The sequence below is a fragment of the Callithrix jacchus genome, chromosome 6 (genome assembly GCF_049354715.1).
Source record: "Callithrix jacchus isolate 240 chromosome 6, calJac240_pri, whole genome shotgun sequence".
Taxonomy (NCBI): Eukaryota; Metazoa; Chordata; class Mammalia; order Primates; family Cebidae; genus Callithrix; species Callithrix jacchus.
The window spans coordinates 59,646,901-59,667,133 of NC_133507.1; the positions used below are offsets into that span (position 1 = coordinate 59,646,901).

General features: G+C 35.7%; 1 protein-coding gene across 13 annotated transcripts in view; it reads right to left on the minus strand.

Annotated features, from left to right (window-relative positions):
* UBR3 (ubiquitin protein ligase E3 component n-recognin 3) overlaps positions 1-20,233 on the minus strand; it is a 271,060-nt gene that overhangs the window by 205,556 nt on the left and 45,271 nt on the right. For 10 of the 13 annotated variants that reach the window (XR_013518889.1, XR_013518888.1, XR_013518887.1 and 7 more), the window contains exons 2-6: positions 17,714-17,853; positions 13,507-13,665; positions 12,466-12,609; positions 11,519-11,568; positions 1,045-1,111 (exon numbers count right to left, since the gene is read on the minus strand). Coding sequence is in view for 9 of the 13 variants with exons in the window: in XM_054257541.2 (XP_054113516.1) it covers positions 1,045-1,111; positions 11,519-11,568; positions 12,466-12,609; positions 13,507-13,665; positions 17,714-17,853 (560 nt within the window). In the remaining 4 variants the exon portion in view is untranslated. Of the gene's footprint in view, positions 1-1,044; positions 1,112-11,518; positions 11,569-12,465; positions 12,610-13,506; positions 13,666-17,713; positions 17,855-20,233 lie in introns of those variants that run through there. The other 3 variants (XM_054257546.2, XM_054257538.2, XM_078327422.1) reach the window with 2 other exon arrangements.

Consider the following 20,233-nt stretch of genomic DNA (forward strand, 5'->3'; position numbering starts at 1 on the left):
AGACTTAGAAAAGAAACCTGCAACTCAAAGTACCTGCATGTTCCACCTTTCTAGGCAATCCTAGATATTTTGCAAGATATACTTAATAGCAGAAGTAAGAAATTTCTTTTCATCAAAATAACATTTTAGCCTCTGGAGATTTTCTAAACAGACCACATGTTAATATATGGAAATCCCTGGCAAAAATCCAAAGCACAGACTTGTCAACTAATCACAAGTATTCTAGAAAAGCTTTTAGTGACAGCCAAGTAAACACTGTGGTTAAAAGCTTAGGCTCTGGGATATGAATTAAGGATCTACCTGTCATCAGCCATAATCTCTAACATGTCACCATTTCCTCATTCATATAATGGTAATAACAATAAAACCTGCTTTATATGGTTACTTTGAGAATTAAATGAAATAATGCATGTGAAGTGTTTAGTACTACATCTGACACATATAAAAGGTTCAATAAATATTATTCATTATTATTACTAATCTAGGTTCAATAATTTTATTCATTATTATTACTAATCTAGTCCCTCAATATAGACCATATCTGTACTACTTTCTCCTTTGAGTAAACATGTGAGTCCCTACTGAGCCTTTATTATGTGTTAAGTACCATTTGTTCATTCCCATTGTGTGTGTGTGCGCGCGTGTGCGCGCGTGCATCTGCCTGTCTCTCACCATGTCTCCCTTGTCTTTTTCACTCTAGAAATTGCATACTCCAGATTATAAAAGGTACTAGGCCAAACTACAAATTCACATGAATTGAAGCCAAATCAATCAGTCAGTGAAAAACAATTCCTTATGGGAGGGGACTCAAATATGATAATGCATATTTTATGATAAAAATAGTGAACAAAATCCAACAGTCATCCCTTAACAATACTTTCTCCAAGACTTATTAGATAAATCCAATAACCTAAGTCTCCCTTCAAAGAGCTTTGATGTCAATACTGGTAGCCCATCAAGTATTCTTAGTGGTCAGGCATTTTTTTAGAAGCATTTTTTAGAAGCATTTTATTCAAGGGGGAAAAAAAAAAACAATAAAAATACCTTTGGTACCACTGCTTAGTTTTACCCTCTTTCTCTTGCCCAGACCTTGACTACCATCCTGATCATCCTGAAGGAAAATAAAATTAGCATTATACACAGTCACATTCATAAATTTATATATTTTATAAATGTGTTTACAAATTACATTAAACACACAATATATGCATACTCACATACTACTAATCAACATCTATGTATTTGCTATAAAATATATTTCAGTGCTGTTAACTTTGACTTAAAAATATAGGGAAATATCGCTCATATTAAAATACAAGAGCTCGTAAATATAATTTCTGCTCCTAATGGAAGATTCTTAAACACCCCAAAATGCCGAGACAAAAATTTTCCTAACGTTATAAATTAACATCAAATGCACAAAGAAGCTATAGGGTAGAATGGGAGAGATTATTATAGGAAGGTAGGAGAGAAGAGGAGAAGACTAAAACAATGAATAGAGGAAAGGCTTTGAGGTGTCTAAGACAAAATGAGTTGAGGAAATCATATTTTGAAAAATAAGCACAACATATTAGAAGTTGGAGTTGACACTTAAAAATAATGAAAACAAATTAAAATATCCTTAGAAAAAAAATCCAAAAAGAAAATACAGACATTTCTGCTCCTTGTAATATATACATTCTAGAAAAACCTTGCACTAAAAATAATGCTTAATGTCAGGGTGGGGAGGGGGCAAGGGGTGGACACTCACAACCTTTTCAAGTTTATAACCAGAGAAGTAACAACATCAATAATTGGTACCCAGGGAGATCATTTGCATGCCCAGGCAAACATCTTGTGGTGGTTTAAGGCATGGTTTAAGGTATCAGAGCATGTTAACACTGTATAACAGTAAGAAAGCCAGCCAGCTACGACAATGCACAGGGAAGAGGAGCAAAGAAAGGAACCTGCCTCTTGCAAAACCAAGGTAAAAGTAGTGGTGCACCTCTTGGGGAGGAAGCCCTAGGTGTAGAGGCTCATTTCGGATTTTTTCAGTATAGTGCTAAAAAGGATCCTGCTGTTTTTGTAGGAGAGTTCAGTTTTTTCCTCTTCAGCTAAAGGTTATAATTCTACCTCACTATACCAGCTCTCCTAAACCCGGGAATGTTACATGTGAATCAACAACTGCCACATTATACTGACGTATTTTCCCTATTTTCCAAACACATATGAGCCAACTAATATTTATAAACAGGTGTGATAGTATTTGGCATATAGTCAGCTGTGCTAACAATGGTGCTGGTGGCAGGTTAGAACTGTAGTACAAAGATACTAAATTACAGTATTTAATATCTGCATATTCCAAGATACTTTTATCAATTAGCAGCCATCCAATCTCTAAAGCAGAAAAGTAGCCTCGGTTTTATGCTGTAGCTCTATTTACTGGTGCAGCTTCCTTGGCCTAAATCTAATAGTTTTAACTTCAGGTTTCCTTTAAGTTCAGCATCAATCCTCAGGGCCATTCTCTGGGGTTTTCCAGAGCTATCACTTAGCTCAGTCATTCAGCATTTACTGGGCACTTCAATATATCCTCTCTGTTAATCTCCACCTTTGCCAGGCCTTTCTGGCCATCCACCTGGCAATAGAACTGACAGTCAAACTACAATCTCCTCCTCTTCTGCCACTCTCAGCTCGCTGCTGGAGAAATTCACCAGAATTAAATATGAAGCCTTAAAAGACAGAAAACAGACTCAGGAATATAAGCATACAGGGCCCAGAGGTTTCAGAAATTGGAGATTTCAGCTAATAGCCATTTATGAAGCTGGCTCTCCAACACCTGAGAGAAAAGGCTAACTTGGAAAAACATGTTATGTCTCAGGTTAGGATTATTTCATAATTTCAACTATAAACTTCCTATGAAAAGAATATCCTTGATTAAAGATGTTCACAGCAGTATAAAGTTTTATAAATGTCCTGGCTTTATACACTTTAAGTACAGGTAGAATTTGCAAGCAAAGGAGGGGAAAGTCATGCCAAGAAGAGAATATAGCATAAGCAAAGGCAAAAGACAGAAGTCTGAAAATGCGGACCACTGAGTTGGCCTTCACATCATGGTAGATAACAAACACAGCTAGAAAGGGAGATTATCTGCATCTGAGCTGCTGGGAAAATGGGCACTCTTATATACCAATGGTGAGAATATACAGTAGTACAATTTCCCTGAATGGCAATATGGCAATCTTTAGAACAGAATTCCAGATCTAGGAATTTAACACAAAGAATTAATCAGAAAAGTCAATTGAGACTATATGCATACCTATTCATCACAATGATATTTAAAATAGTAAAAAAAAAAAAGTCTTTGGTTTCCAATAAAAGATGATTAGGTAAATAAATAATATCACACCCATACCATATAAAGAAAAACAATGCTGGAGCTCTATATTCATTGTGACCACACGGATGTTCAAAAACTATTATTATAAATTAGAAAAGCATGCTATTTAAGACAGCATATGCAGTATGAAATCATTTAAGCATTGGTAATATTCACACATAAAATCTGTTAGTATATTCCTTTTTATAGATGTTCAAAACTGTCATTAAAAAAATGACAAGTTATATATGAGTATTACAGCATGAAACCATTAAAACCTATCATACATAAAATCTGTTAGAATGTCAGATGTTTTAAAGTCATAACACAGATGAAAAAATAAGAAAATAATTTTTAAAATAAAGAATGCCAGGGGTTTACAGTGAGTCACCACTAAGTGACAGAGATTTAGGTAATATTATCTTTTTCTTATTATTTATTTTCTATTTCTTCAACAATAAATATGGATTGTAGTTTTAAGTTAATAAACATCTTTTTAAAATACAAGTCTGATTTCCAATACTACTTGCTCCAAGAATAACTATATTATCAGTCATATGTCCTATATTTTTATTTTTAGAAAGTATAATACTGTTAACAAACAGGAATTACTCTCAAGATTGGGGAATTCAGGCATTAAGGAAAATGAAAACAAACAGCTCTCATAACCACAATTTCCCATCCCTCCAAATTCATAACGTGGAGCTGAGGTTCATTTGTCCCTGAGGAAGCAGTATAATACCCTAAGAGAAGATGACAGTCCAACTGACAAGAGGAAATAAATCAAATACAATCCCAACCCAGACAGCATTTACACAGCCCTCCGGAATACTTTTCAGGCCTTAAATAGTCCCTGAGCAGGGTAGGCACCACTGCTGCATGTGTTTCAGGCACAAAATATGGACATAGGTCCAAATCATTTTGGAAAAGAAACACGAAGACATGAGACAACAAAATCCAAGAAAAAGAGATTCAAACTCCCAATCTACAAAATCTACAGACTGTTTCCCAACCCAAATTAACCTTTCTTTTTTTGATGGATTTTCTAGAGAGATGAAAACAACGTGAGCTTCATAAAAAGAAGTCAGGTAAATTCACAGCTGATTACAACAGTAGGCAAAGAATATTAATACAGAACATACAGGGCCAGAAGGAATATTTAATATGTCACCTTATAAAAATAAAATCCAAAGATCTTAAAAGACTAGCATGATAAGATGAAATTTAAAAGATTTATGTAAGCCCCTATAATCAGACTGTTTGCTTTAAGTCAACTTCACAAGTACAACACTAGAAGGGAACTCTAACTTGTCAGCTGTAAGGTGGGGCCCAGAGGAAAATGCTGGGCATTTATTTTACCTCTGTGACTCCTGCCAACAATTTAAGTAGCTGCTTAAAAACAATAACAAAAAGCTTTGGGCTTTAATGAAGACACAGCATGTTTATCAAAAGATGTCCCATCACTGTGCACTGAATCAGAACATAGATTTTAAAAGGGAATGAGTTTACTGGACAGATGAAAACAAAGAATTATGCACAACAGAGAATACTGATATTTAAAGGTAAATATTTAAAACAGTGTCATGTGGAAATAAAAATCTTTCTAGAGGGCAAAACAAGAAATATGTGAACATTACAATATTTAACACAAGACTGAGAAGAATTTAAAAATTAGAGCCATCGAAGGAATAAGTTGCCTCATAAACTAGGTAAGCTCCCTACAATTGGAAGTATTTATGGAGAGGCTCACCAACTGTCAGGAATGTTGTAAAATCAATTCCTGCACTGGAAAAGAAATACATGAAATATTTCTAAAACCTTGCCCACCAACAGTTTATGTGATTCCCCACTCCACCCTCACTATTAATGTATTTTATGATGCCAAATTAAAATTAAACCTTATGCCTCCAAAAGTAAAATTACCATTTTTTCTTTTCCCTATTCATTTATGAAAAGTATCTCTAATTTTTTTATTTCAATTGTCCTACTTTTGATATTATTTTTGGAAATAATAATCCAAATGATTCACTTGGATTGTGTCTTGAATAAAGAAAAGAATATTCAAAGCATATCTATACAGTAACTTATTTTATTTTGAAAAGTGATTACTTCTCAATTATGTAAGAGTATACAGAAAAAAAGACAAAAGTAAACAAGCAAAATTTATAAACAGTGATAATCTTTGGATGGTAGGGTTCAATGTAAATGTTTTCTTTTTGTTTTGTCTGTCTGTTTTGAGACAGACTATCCTTCTGTCACCCAGGCTGGAACCCAGTGGCCCAATGTCGGCTCACTGCAATCTCTGCCTCCCGGGTTCAAGTGATTCTCCCACCTCAGCCTCTTGAATAGCTGGGATTACAGGCAACTGTCATCATGCCCAGCTAATTTTTGTATTTTGAGTAGAGACAGGGTTTCACCATGCTGGCCAGACTGGTCTCAGCCTCCCAACCTCATGTGATCCACCCCCCTCAGCCTCCCAAAGTGCTGGGATTACAGGTGTGAGCCACTGCACCCGGCTTATGTTTTCTTTTTTATACCTTCTTCTACTTTTCAATTTTCCCACAGTGAACATTCATATTTTCATAGCTTCATAGGAGAAAAATGTCTTAAATGATTTCATTTTATATTAACAGGTGGGTATTTCAAAGTCACAGAGATTAAAAATCTGGCCACTGCATACAGATAAATGAGCACTGCTTATGATTACAGCCACAGTGAATATAATCTTTCCTTGAAAAGTTATTTTTATCTAAAAGATACTATTCCTTGGGAAACTCTCTAACTAGACCCATTTACTTGTAGTATTAGAGATAATTTTCGTTTGAATTGAATTATCTGATGGTTATAAATTTAAACAAAAAAGAATAAACATGAACTTAAATGTTAAAATATTTCATAAAGTGTGCTCTTAATTTTGGGGGGATTCCATACAACACAAACAACGTTTTCCACTCTTACTTCATATGAGCTACACACAAAAAAAGAGTAAGTTGAAGCAGTATGAAGAATGTCAAGTGTATAAATAGCACTGCTGAGTACATAATGTTCTGTTACTCTAGGGACAGCAGGGACAAATATCGATACAACTTGCATGAATAAAATTAAAAAGACATAATACATATATCATTCAAATAAAACTTTCTGCAAATAGAACTCGTGTTGTTGTTACAGTTTCAAATCTGTTTCATTTTTTTGTTTTGAGACTGAGTTTCGCTCTTTTTGCCCAGGCTGGAATGCAATGGCGTAATCTCGGCTCACGGGACCCTCCGCCTCCCAGGTTCAAGCAATTCTCCTGCCTCAGCCTACTGAGCAGCTGGGATTACAGGCATGCGCCACCATACCCAGCTACTTTTGTATTTTTAGTAGAGACAGGGTTTCTCCATGTTGGTCAGGCTGTTCTCAAACTCCCGACCTCAGGTGATCCACCCGCCTCGGTCTCCCAAAGTGCTGGTATTACAGGCGAGAGCCACCACGCCTGGTCCATTTTTTAAAAGGAAGTGGTTGAATCAGATTACATCTAGAGTCTCTTCCAATTCTAACTTCTAACTTCAAACATCTTTTAACTGTTACAATTCCTACACTATAGTAGTAATTAAAATGTTATTGTCCTCTTGTTCTCATCTTATCTTCCTTTACATATATCTTACCTTACAAGAATATAATTATGTAAAGGGTTTGCTTAATAATCAATCCCATGGGCCTATAAGGTAATGGTGTAGAAACTCTAATCCTGAAACCATATCTAGCTCTTCACTAAATTTCAAATATAAATACTAAAACAAGTATGTCATTTGTGCCTACAGTTGCAAATAAAATGCAACACAGCATTAAAATCCTTAATGAAATATTTAAATGGCATAAAATATTTATTTGTTCAAGAACATTCGTATCTGAGTACTCTTACTATATCATCCTCTTCCCATCTATCCTATCCCTTCATCTATTTTCACCTTAACCTATTCTATATTCTTACATTTTGACAATTTTAATATATGTTAAAAAATACTTTGAGAAGAACAAAAGTAAAAGCAAACTTTAATAATCACATTTATTTTTAAAAGAGTTGATGGAAATTCTTATATTTCTCTCCAAATAAATCACACAAACTCTTGCTTATGATGCCTAGCCCCAATAGAAATTTTATTCCATGTAGGCCATTAGACCTAATAAAATAATGTTTTCCATTAATAAATAAGAAATAAACCAGATTAAAACAGGATATACAACCCCAACAAGAGACTAACAGAAGAGTCACAGTAGTTTTATGGCCTCGTTATTAATTAAATTCAAATATATATTTTGTTCTTTAACCTACAATGAATAGAAGTAAAATTTTAGTATATTTTCTTTTTCTTCACAAAGATAAAAGTCAACTCTCTAAAATATCTTACAGGCCAGGTGCGGTGGCTCACAACTGTAATCTCAGCAATTTGGGAGGCCAAAGTGGGTGAATCACCTGAGATCAGGAGTTCAACACCAGCCTTGCCAATATGGCAGAACCCCAATGCTACTAAAAATACAAAAATTAGCTGGGTGTGGTGGTGTACACCTGTAATCTCAGCTACTTGGGAGGCTGAGATAAGAGAATTACTTGAACCCAGGAGGCGGGGGTTCAGTGAGCCGAGATCGCCCCACTGCACTCCAGCCTGGGCAACAAAGTAAGACTGTCTCAAAATAAATAAAGACAATAAAATATCTTACAATCTAAATATCAGCTTTTAGTCTCTTGATGTACAATAGTAACTATTAAAGAAAGCTTTGATTTTCATTAAAACTCTGTAACAGCCATTACTGGCTAAAGAGGCATTACATTATCAGTTGTAGTTTTTCTCAAAAGGTAGTGCCACTAAAATAGAAAGTTTTTAATAAATTATTGGTACATTATTTAGCTATTATCACTACCCACTATTATTAGATATCAACTGAATCCAGGGAAAAGAATGGCTAATGTCATATCCTGGTTGTGGAAGTTTTAAAACATGTTTACAAATTCTTTGACATTCTTCCCATCAAGAGGTGGGATCTATATCACCTCCCACTGAATCTGGGCATATTTTAGCAACTCATTTACAACTAAAAAGGATGAAGTGAAGTGACACGATGTAACTTCCAAGGCTAGCTCAGAAAAGGCTCTACAGGTTCTACTCTTGGGCTGTTGGCCTGGGAGAAGTGAGTCACTATGTAAGACGTCCAACTTGAGACCAGCATGCTGGAGAAACCACATGTGGTCATACTGATCAACAGCCAGCTGAGTTCCTAGTGGACAGCCAGCAGTGACTATCAGCCCTATGAGTGAGCCGTCTTGGATCTCCATCTCAGTTTAAAGCCCTCTGATGACAGCTGCAGCCAACAACGAACTGCAACCACATATTAACCCAAAGTGAGAACTGTCTGGATGCCTTTCCCACGTTCCTAAGTCATAAAATTGTGAGCAAAATGAAATGGTAATTTTAAGACATAAAGCTTTGGACAAATTTGCTGCATAGCAATAGTAATGACAATCACGGTTTATCCACTTTATAGAAAGAACACTTAGACTAGCAGACAGAACAACAAGTAAGCAGTTTTAACTCCACCACTAACTAAAGGGCATTTACCAGCCTTAGCGAATCAGTTAATTCTCTGGAAGTCAGATTTTTCATTCACAAATAAGAAAGACAAAGTGAATTATATGGTCCTTTTAGGCGCAAGTATTCATAATTTTTATAACATTTGAATTGCCTGACACTAATTTTCATTTCGTTTTTGTTGTATCACATGACTTTTCTATTTCTTTTTTTTTTTTTGAGATGGAGTCTCACTCTGTCACCCAGGCTGAAGTGCAATGATGCAATCTCAGCTCTGCAAACTCCACCTCCCAGGTTCAAGCGAATCTCTTGCCTCAGCCTTCCGAGTAGCTGAAATTACATGCATGTGCCACCATACCCAGCTAATTTTTGCATTTTTTTTTTTTTCTTTTTTTGAAATGGAGTCTCACTCTGCAGCTCAGGCTCGAGTACAGTGGCACGATCTTGCTCACTGCAACCTCTGCCTCCCAGGTCCCAGTTCAAGCAACTCTTCTGTCTCAGTTGCCCAAGTAGCTGGGATTACAGGCACAAGCCACCAAGCCCAGCTAATTTTTGTGTATTTTTTTTAGTAGAGATGGGGTTTAACCATGCTGGCCAGTCTGGTCTTGAACTCCTGACCTCGTGATCCACCCACCTCGGCCTCCCAAAGTGATGGGATTACAGGCGTGAGCTATGGCGCCCTAATTTTTGTATTTTCAGTAGAGACAGGGTTTCACCATGTTGGCCAAGCTGGTCTGACCTCGTGATCTGCCTGCCTTGGCCTCCCAAAGTGCTGGATTACAGGCGTGAGCCAACACTCCCAGCCTAAATTATTTTAATAAACTGCTTTGAACAATGACCAAACAATTTCATTATGTTATAGTTGTCTAAGGTTTCTACTGGCTACAGACATAAGACTCCTACCCAGGTGGCTTTTGCTAAAGAAGTACCCATTCATTCACCCATTCATGTTCAACTCCTAATCTTCTGAGAACTTGCCTTTTGACAGGCCATTCCACCTCCCTACAAAATGCCCTTAAAGCAGAATAAACAGTTTAAAACTACATGCGTATTATCAATTACTTCCTTCTATGGTATACGAAGAATTAGCATTCTTACTCCCACCATTCTCCTCCCCATCTTCAAAATGGAATTATTACAGTTGTTAAAATAATAAATCATATTTATATGGTTTTGAAAGTCTATTTTAAATATCAGCAGGCTTTTCCCATTTGTCATTATAGCAATATGATGCTCAGAAGTTACTATTTTGTTGCAAAACAAAAGCAAAATTTGTAAGGTAATCATTTAATAACTCTATTTTATTTCTTTAACACACATAATAGTGTCTACAATATGCCGGGCACCAGGGCTCTAAATGCTTACATGTATCAACTCATTCAACCCTCAGAATATTCTCATGAAATAAGCACTATTATTTCCATTTCACAGATAAGGAAATTTAGATATGAAGAAGTTAAGACACTTGCCCTAGGTCACTCTACTAATAGGTAAAGGAGCCAGAATTCAAACGCAGGCAGTCTAATTCCAGAGTCAAACTCCTAAACAGCATAATAAACTGCCTCTCCAAACTGATGAAAATTCTTGAAAATTGTCCAAAATGAGACTCCACAAAATGTAACATTTTGTGAAAGCCTTTTTGGAGGGGAAGAACTACTATAAAATTTAGATTTTAAGGTGACAAATCAATTACAAGACTTCCATAACAGAAAAAGTATATTTGGCTTAGTTCACATTACATTATCAATTCAAAATAAATTTCCAAAAGAAAAAAGACGGGCTGGGCGCGGTGGCTCACGCCTATAATCCCAGCACTGTGGGAGGCCGAGGTGGTCAGATCACGAGGTCAAGAGATTAAGACCATCCTGGTCAACAAGGTGAAACCCCATCTCTACTAAAAAATACAAAAAATTAGCTGGGCATGGTGGTGCGTGCCTGTAGTCCCAGCTACTCGGGAGGCTGAGGCAGGAGAACTGCTTGAACCCAGAAGGCGGAGGTTGTAGTGAGCTGAGATCATGCCATTGCACTCCAGTCTGGGTAACAACAGCAAAAGTCCGTCTCAAAAAAAAAAAAAAAAAAGACATATATGTTAAATGTAATTTTATATTTTTTATTTTAATAATTAAATGTATTAGAAATATAAAATTTTAATTTTATAAGCAAAAAGATTATAAGCAAATATAACAGGAATTTTTCTCTTATAAATTATGCACTAATAAAATTAGAAATATAAGATTTATTATTCATAAACACTACAAAAATTGAAATATCAAATTAGTGGTCTTTTTCCCAGTACATATATTTAAAAAAAAAATCCTTGACATGTAAACTGTAACTTTATTATGAGATTAGAAAAATAGTTACATTTTATAGTATTTTAATAAATTATTCTTAATTTAGCAGAATTTTAAAAAATATAGACCTTGTTCTGTCACTAAGTAATTGTGTGATCTAGGCTTCCCAGAAGCCATTCTGGGTTTCAGTGTCCTTGTCTACAGAATGAAGAACTTTAACTACATAATACCTACAAATCTATATAGTTCTAAAACTCATAAAATTATATTTTTTTTAAAACATTTTGAACTTTAAGTCTCACCTCATCTGAAGAATCTACTTGTCCCAAAGTTCCTGTTGCACCTACAAAACCTTTGGAAGAAAAGAAAAATAGTTGTTCTTCATAGTTGCTACATATTGCTTTACTTTCAGATTATTCTGAGAAATACAAATATCAAAAAGCTAAATTTCGTTACCTTAGGACACCTCATTCTAACGGTTATCTTCTTGGCGAAGTCCAACACATATCTTTTTTTTTTTTTTTTTTTTTGAGACGGAATCTTGCTCTGTCACCAAGGCTGCAGTGCAGTGCACAATCTCAGCTCACTGCAACCTCCACCTCTGGAGTTCAAGTGATTCTCCTGCCTCAGCCTCCCAAGTAGTTGGGCTTACAGGTGCCTGCCACCATGCCCAGCTAATTTTTGTATTTTAGTAAAGAAGGGGCTTCACCATGTGGGCCAGGCTGGCCTCAAACTTTCAGTCTCAGGTGGTCCGTCTACCTCGGCCTCCCAAATTGCTGGGATTACAGGCGTAACCGCTGGGCCCAGCCTCCAACATTTATCTTAAATAAGTTTGGACCTAATAGGTTGATACTTCAACAGGAAATCTTCAGTGAAAACCCAGATTTAATATAGTAATTACAAATGGTGTTTCAGAAGGATCTCTTTCTTTTTAGTTTTAAACCACAGTTTACTAAAACACTGAGGTAGTAAAGTTATGGGCTACTCTTGAATAACAACTGTACACTTTTCATGAGCTAGAAACAAAGCCTTAATAAGCTAATCAAATTCCATTTAAGAAAAATGCATCTCTTCTTTGGCCAATCTATTCTTTTTTGGCTCAAAATTTTTTACGATTACTACTTTTCTTGCGAAGAATAATACTGTTTTAGCTCAAAATAAATTTTTCCAATAATGAGTAAAGTTTGAGAGGTATTTTTGGTTTCAATACAGAAAAGTTACTACTTTCAAATTTAATATTTAGACAAACCTTGAACTGCCAGAGAACTAGTACCAGCAGATGGTTCCTGCACACCATATACAAGCTTATCCTCAGGATATGTAAGTCCAGAGCTCTTCAAAGCTATAAGGTACTTTTCATGACTTTTCTTTGCACAAGCATTTTCCCCAAGACCTAATTAAAACAAACTTCAAATCAGAAAAAAACATTCCATTCAAAATCTCAGTATGGTATTTTCATTAACTAACGTCTATAAATAGGTAAATATTCTAATGAAGGGGGAACCGTAGAATGAATAATGTAAGATAGCTTCAGATAACATTTTGGTGCTTATGTTTATCACCAGAATGTACAGCATGTTTATGCCAAATAATGAAATCTACAAAGTAGGTTAGCATCTAAAATATCCAAGGGAATGTGGGACACAAAGATTAATAAGACATGATCTTAGCTTTCAAGAAACCTAAAAATTACACAAAAGACAGGCAGAGAGTTAATATGGTAGATGATAATTATGTAGCAGAATTCACCATTTGGCTTGACAGTCTGTGTTCTCGTGTTACCAACCATGCAGTTATCCAAAGCACAGTGCTTGGGAAAGGCTTAGGAATGTTTTATATAACAATATATCATTCAACAATTCTAAGTTTTATAACTTAAACTGTGTATTATTAGAGAATCTTAGGCCATATAACCCAAAAACCTAGAATATCAAAAGTGAAAACACAGACATGATAGTTGTTACTGTTTAAAGAAAGGGAATCACTTCTCAACCTTCTGGCTAAGATCGACTGTTTAAAGAGAGATAGAGCATAATTATGTCACATCAAAAGTTAGGAGACCTGGGTTCTAGTACCAACTCCAACAAAAATTGTGAGGTTTAAATAGGTCATTTCATTTTTCTAGGGCTCAGTTTCCTCATCCATAAAACAAGAAGTTCTCTTAATAACTTCCAGCTTTAGCATTCTATGAAGAATCTACAATTTACCTTTTTTAAGTTCTGAAATACTCAATTTCTTATCATTATAATAATATATGTAAACCATAAACTTCTTCTAACATTTTACTTACCAGAAGTTAGATCTTTGTAATTTTGCTGGTTTGTCAAAACCTGAGTAAGAACAGACCGCATTGCTCCTCCCATTTTAGTTAGGTCTTCTAAAAAGGAAATTTGAGGTTCCAAAAGCTGAAGGACTTTGTTAAGGTCCTTTTCTGATGGTCCATCAGCTGCTAAAAGAAAAAAAATCAAATAAGGATGGTTTTCTTTAAAATATCTTACTAAAAATAACAGTATGTATTCTTTCAAAATTACAGTGGCTTATAGTATTTTATAATCAAAAAAGTCAATACAAGAACTCTGTTTAGAAAACTGATATCTACCCACCACCTACCCAAGTAAGGGTAGACTTGCTCAGGAATTCAGTCCTTTGGAAAAAAGATGGAAAAACAGAAATGACCTCCTAACATATGAAGCACTTAATTTGTATAAGAAGCATTTGAACATAAAAAATTAGCCAGATGTGGTGGTGTGCACCTGTAGTCCCAATTACTCAGGAGTCTCAGGTGGGAGAATGGCTTAAGCCTAGAGGTGAAGGTTGCAGTGAACTGAGATTATGCCACTGTACCCAGTCTGGGTGACAGAGTAAAACCCTGTCTCAAAACAAAACAAACAAACAAACAAAAAGCAGCATTTGATCTGTGGGCCCTATACTTCCACATACATAAATGTTACCATAAGATCGTTTCAGAAAAAGATAATATTTCAGAAAAAGTTTAGATCACATCCTGGAATAAAACAAGACAGAATTCAAATATATTCAGAGTAGTATAAGAATATTAGGACAAAATTATGTCAAATTTAAACCTGTATAACACATAACCCGCTGGGCGCAGTGGATAATCCCAGCACTTTGGGAGGCCGAGGCAGGTGGATCCCAAGGTCAGAAGTTCAAGACCATCCTGGTCAACATGGTGAAACCTCATCTCTATCAAAAATACAAAAATTAGCCAGGCATGGTGGTGCATGCCTGTAATCCCAGCTACTTGGGAGGCTGAGGCAGAAGAATCACTTGAACCCGGGAGGCAGAGGTTGCAATGAGCCAAGATTGCCCCACTGCACTCCAGCCTGGTGACAGAGTGAGACTCCGTCTCAAAAAATAAATAAAAATAAAAATAAATAACCCATCCCCTATAATATTCCAAAAATACAGATTCATGTTAGCTGAAGGGCAAAGCAACTAAAAGATAACTTTTCATAAACATGAATAATATTATTAAAAACTAAAAACTTTAAAAAAACAGGCAAATAGAGCTAGAGAGAAAGAAAAGCAGCTTGGACAACTAAAAAAGAGCATTAAAGATGAAAAGAATAGAGATGTTTTACAGAAGCCAAGGTCTAAAAGGAAGGAAATGAATAAAGAGATTTATAGCTTAACCATAATTGCTTTTAAAACAAAAACAAGCAAACGAACAAAACCACAACTATAAAAGAGGTGATGGAGAACCTGTGCATCCAGGAAAGCGGATGACCATTTCATTCAACATTTATTCAGAATCTCAAACCCTACTTTCTCAGTGTAAAGCTAATGCTATTTGTTATTCAACTTTATATTCTCCTCAGTGACTTACATAGTAACATAGTAAATGTTTAATTAATGTTTGCTCTTGGTTTTTGAGGGCTCTGACACAAGCTCTAACACAGATTTAAGGATTATAGGGTGAATGAGAAACAACTGAAAGAGACTGGGAAACCAGAAGATCTTAAGAGCGTTCATTGCCTTGGTTTAGGTTATTGTAAGCCCTTTAATTTTAAACAGTAATCTCGGCCGGGCACAGTGGCTCAAGCCTGTAATCCCAGCACTTTGGGAGGCCGAGGCGGGTGGATCACGAGGTCAACAGATCGAGACCATCCTGGTCAACATGGTGAAACCCCGTCTCTACTAAAAATTACAAAAAATTAGCTGGGCACGGTGGCGCGTGCCTGTAATCCCAGCTACTCAGGAGGCTGAGGCAGGAGAATTGCCTGAACCCAGGGGGCAGAGGTTGCGGTGAGCCGAGATCGTGCCATTGCACTCCAGCCTGGGTAACAAGAGCGAAACTCCGTCTCAAAAAAAAAAACACAATAATCTCTATACAAAAATGCAGAATTTTTTTTTTTTGGACAGACAGCAATTACGCTGAACAGAAGTAATAATAAAAGGAAGAAACTTTCATGAACCTACATTCATGCAGTTCATCTTTAGACAAAAACTGTTTCCATTCTTTCCTTCATGTTTTCAGATCATAACATAATTATAAAGCTATGTACTTATGTTGTCTACCTTTTATAACTGTAATGTTAACCACAATAACAACATAAACATACAGGCCAGGCACGGTGGTTCGCGTCTGTAATCCCAGCACTCTGGGAGGCCAAGGTGGGTAGATCAACTGAGGTCAGAAGTTTGAGACCAGCCTGGCCAACATGGTGAACTCCCTTCTCTACTAAAAATAGCAAATATTAGCCAGGAGTGGTGGTGGATGCCTGTAATTCCAACTATTCAGGAGGCTGAGGCAGGAGAATTGCTTGAACCCGGGAGGCGGAGGTTGCAGTGAGCTGAGATTGCACCACTGCACTCCAGCCTGGGCAACAAGAGCAAAACTCCATCTCGAATATACATATACATATATACATATATATGTATATATACACTTTAGTGTGAAGTATTCTTTGATTAAACTAATGATAAGCTTTAAGGTTCTCATAATAAATAATTTCTGTTTCTAAAACAGAATGCCTGTAATACAAAACGTAAATTCCCAAAAAGGTCGGCTAACTAGTATGTGAGAAATAACACAGAAGACAATTTCAATAACCCAGCTAGTAACTGGTTCCTTAATTCCAAAGAGACAGTAATCTGGAAGCAAATCAAAATAATATTTTTCTCTAGAAATTCTCTTTTTTTTTTTGACACAAGGTCTCATTCTGTCACCCAGACTGGAGTGCAGTGACGTAATCATAGCTCACGGCAGCCTTGAATTTCTGAGCTCAAGGAATCCTCCTACCTCAGCCTCCCCAGTAGCTAGGACTACAGACACATGCTACGACCACACCCAGTTATCTTTTAAAAGTGTTTGTAATCGCTTCTCGGCCTTTCGGCCAAGATCAAGTATAAAAATGTTTGTAAAGACAGGATCTCTATGCTGCCCAGCTGGTCTTAAACTCCTGGCTTCAAGCAATCCTCCTGCCACAGCCCCTCAAAAGTGCTGGGATTACAGGTATGAACCACTATGACCAGCTTATTTTTCTATATTTTAACATATATATTCTGTTAAGTAGAAGTATTTAACAAAGGATTGTATGTTTTTGCTTAAAATGTACAAATAAGAAAGTATAATGGTTTCCTCACAATAAAGGTAAGATAGTTTAAGAAATGAGGACATTATATAACATTCCTCTACATTTAAGGATAGCAACAGAAGATGAAAATGTGTGCCACAGTTTCAAAATAAATATAAAGTTACTTATAGTAATAAGTAATTTTAAACCTCTAAAATTAATGCAAAATTTAGTCTCTTATAGAATAGAAATGCAGGTATCATTAGAAAGGTAAAAGACATAACAAAAAGTTAACAAATTTGATTCATACTACTAATGAATATCTGTAATTCACAACGTCAGACCAAGAACTTTAACAGATACCTAAATCCAATTATTTAACTAAATGAAGTATATTAGATTATGATTAAATCTTAAAAGATAAGAACATCTGTAATTTAATTCTCTTTTAAATACTAACATGATGATTACACACACATATATTCTACCAGTGATCTGAAAGTGAGCAATCTGACCCTATCATAAGTTATTATATAATATATATGGAGAATAAAAATATAATACAGACCCCTTAAAAAAAAGTTGATCAAGCATTTTATCTTCTAAAATCTACGTTAAATCCAAACATTTCCAGTTCTCAATCTGCTTTATCCTAACATTGCAAAGTCACTTTAATTCCATAAAATGATTACTTCCTCATCTGCAAAATCAAATAAATTTGACCAAAAACGTTTATGACCCCAGAAGCAGAAAGCACCAAACTAGATCTACTATAACATATCTATAAGGTTATATAATTTATTTTTAGCGTGTTTCTATTCAGTCTGTATTTTATAGTCACCTCTTTTTAAATGTTCAGCAAAAAAAGATATCTGAAAAAATTCACCTCATTATTGATGCTAAAACTTTGTAAATTTAGAATTTAAAAAGAGTACTAACAAGAAGTAGATTAAAACATACCTGGTTCATTATAGCCTTCTCTTAAGTACTGAATAAGACAAAAAATAAATCTTGGAAGAACAAATTCAGACATCATCAGTAAGTCTTTAGGGACACAGGGAATATTTGAACTTGATTTAATTTGATGCCTTTTGCAAAACCTGTAATATGAAAAAGAAAAAAATTAACAGTAATGTATAATCATCCAAAAACATATTATTTCTGTTTACAATACTCATAAATAGAATACAGGCCAATATAATCCTCCTTTGTGATTTTTAAGTTACCAAGTTAAAAGAATATAATTTTAATCAGTCTTTATATTAAAAAAGGCACTCAAGTAGATTTTCCCCAAGAAAAGACCATAAAATTAATAGTAAATTCCAAATAGAATACAAAAAGAAAAATCTCATTAGAGGGCACATTTGTTAACTGACATTTATTACTTTCAGGTACCTCTTTATGACTTCCACTCTTTTAAACCATTAAGAACATTATTGATCACTTCCAAAGAATTTACATTTTTCCTCACAATTTCTAACTTATTGCATTAATGAATAGATAAGTGACATAAAAACTTGAAGTTTATTTTAAAAGTGTATACACTTAAGTGTATTAATTCCTTCTAATCTTGTTTATATTCACTCTTTTTCCTTCCTTCTCTTTCTTTCTTTCTTTCTTTCTTTCTTTCTTTCTTTCTTTCTTTCTTTCTTTCTCTTTCTCTCTCTCTCTCTTTCTTTCCTCTCTCTCTCTCTCTCTCTCTTTCTTTCTTTCTGAGAAGGAGTCTTGGTCTGTCACCCAGGCTGAAGGGCAGTAGCAGGATCTCAGTTCACTGCAACCTTTGCCTCCCAGGTTCAAGCGGTTCTCCCTCCCTCAGCCTCCCGAGTAGCTGGGACTATAGGTGTGCACCACTATGCCAGCTAATTTTTTTAATTTTTAGTAGAGACGGGGTTTCACAATATTGGTTGGCCAGACTGGTCTCAAACTCCTGACCTCAGGTGATCTACCTGCCTCAGCCCCTCAAAGTGCTGGGATTACAGGCATAAGCCACTGCGGCCAGCCTATATTCATTTTCAAGTATGACTGGCATGCTTGAGCAAAAATGAAGTTATTCTTTTTTTTTTCCTTAGAGACAGGGTCTTGCCTTTTCACCCACATGCATCCTGAAAGTCCTGGGCTCAAACAATCCTCCCACCTCAGCCTCAGGCAGGTGCCACTATACCTGGCTTTTTTATTTTTACGTTTTGTAGAGACAGGGTCTTGCTACATTGCCAAGGCTGATGTTGAACTCCTGGCCTCAAGCGATCCTCCAGCCTTGACCTCCCAAAGTGCTGGGATTACAGGCGTGAGCCACTGTGCCCCACCCTGAAGAAAACTATTCTATAGTCAACATCCAGATAATCACAATTAAGTTATTCTGTGACCAAACACATAATTGTCACATTAAACATGTAAAATGCCTAGAAATAAGTAGAAGGGAAGAGAATCTATTTAAGCTGTAAAATACAAAAGAGCCGAATAAATCGAGAAAAACTACATTCCTAAATGGAAAAATCAATTTTATATGTTTTTAAAAGACAGTTTCCGCCAGGTGCAGTGGCTCACGCCTGTAATCCCAGCACTTTGTGAAGGTGAGGCCGGTGGATCATCTGAGGTTAGGAGTTCAAGACCAGCCTGGCCAATGTGGCAAAACCCCATCTCTACCAAAAATACAAAAATTAGCCGGATATAGTGGAATATGCCTGTAGTCCCAGCAACTCGGGAGGTTGAGGCAGGAGAATCACTTGAACTCGGAAGGTGGAGGATGCAGTGAACCGAGATCACACCACTGCACTCCAGCCTGGGTAACAGAGTGAGACTCTGTCTTGAAAAAATATTAATAATGAAAAACATTTTTCCCCAAACTTAATGCCATTAGATTTACATCCCAATGGAATTAATCACAAACTAATTCTAAAATTCAAAAGGAAGAGCAAATATGTGAAAAATACTATTAAAAAAGCCTGAAAATAAAAGATTAATGATAATGTACTGGACCTTAAAGCACAGTATAAAACTATTTTAATTAAAATTATCTGATAATGTGCTAACATCAATGGACCGCAATGGCCTGGGCATGGTGGCTCATGCCTGTAATCCCAGCACATTGGGAGGTCAAGGATGAAGGATCCCTTGAGGCCAGGAATTCAAAACCAGACAAGGCGACACACCAAGACACAGTCTACCAAAAAAAATTTAAATAAATAATTTTAAATGAACAACAATAAAGTCCAGAAAAAGTATATATAAATTTGTGATACATGTGACATCTCAATTCGATATGGTGGGGAAGAGACTTAATAAACTACTTTAGGACAAAATTTATTATTATTTAAGTGTAGGAAGCAAATTTGATTCCTATCTCATACTATATACAAAATATATTCCATATACATTAAAAATCAAATGTAAGAAGTGGAGCCTGGAAGAAAATTAACTATTTTCCTATATTATCTCAGAACATAAAAAGCCTAAGTTAAGACTTACAACCAAAAAGCCACA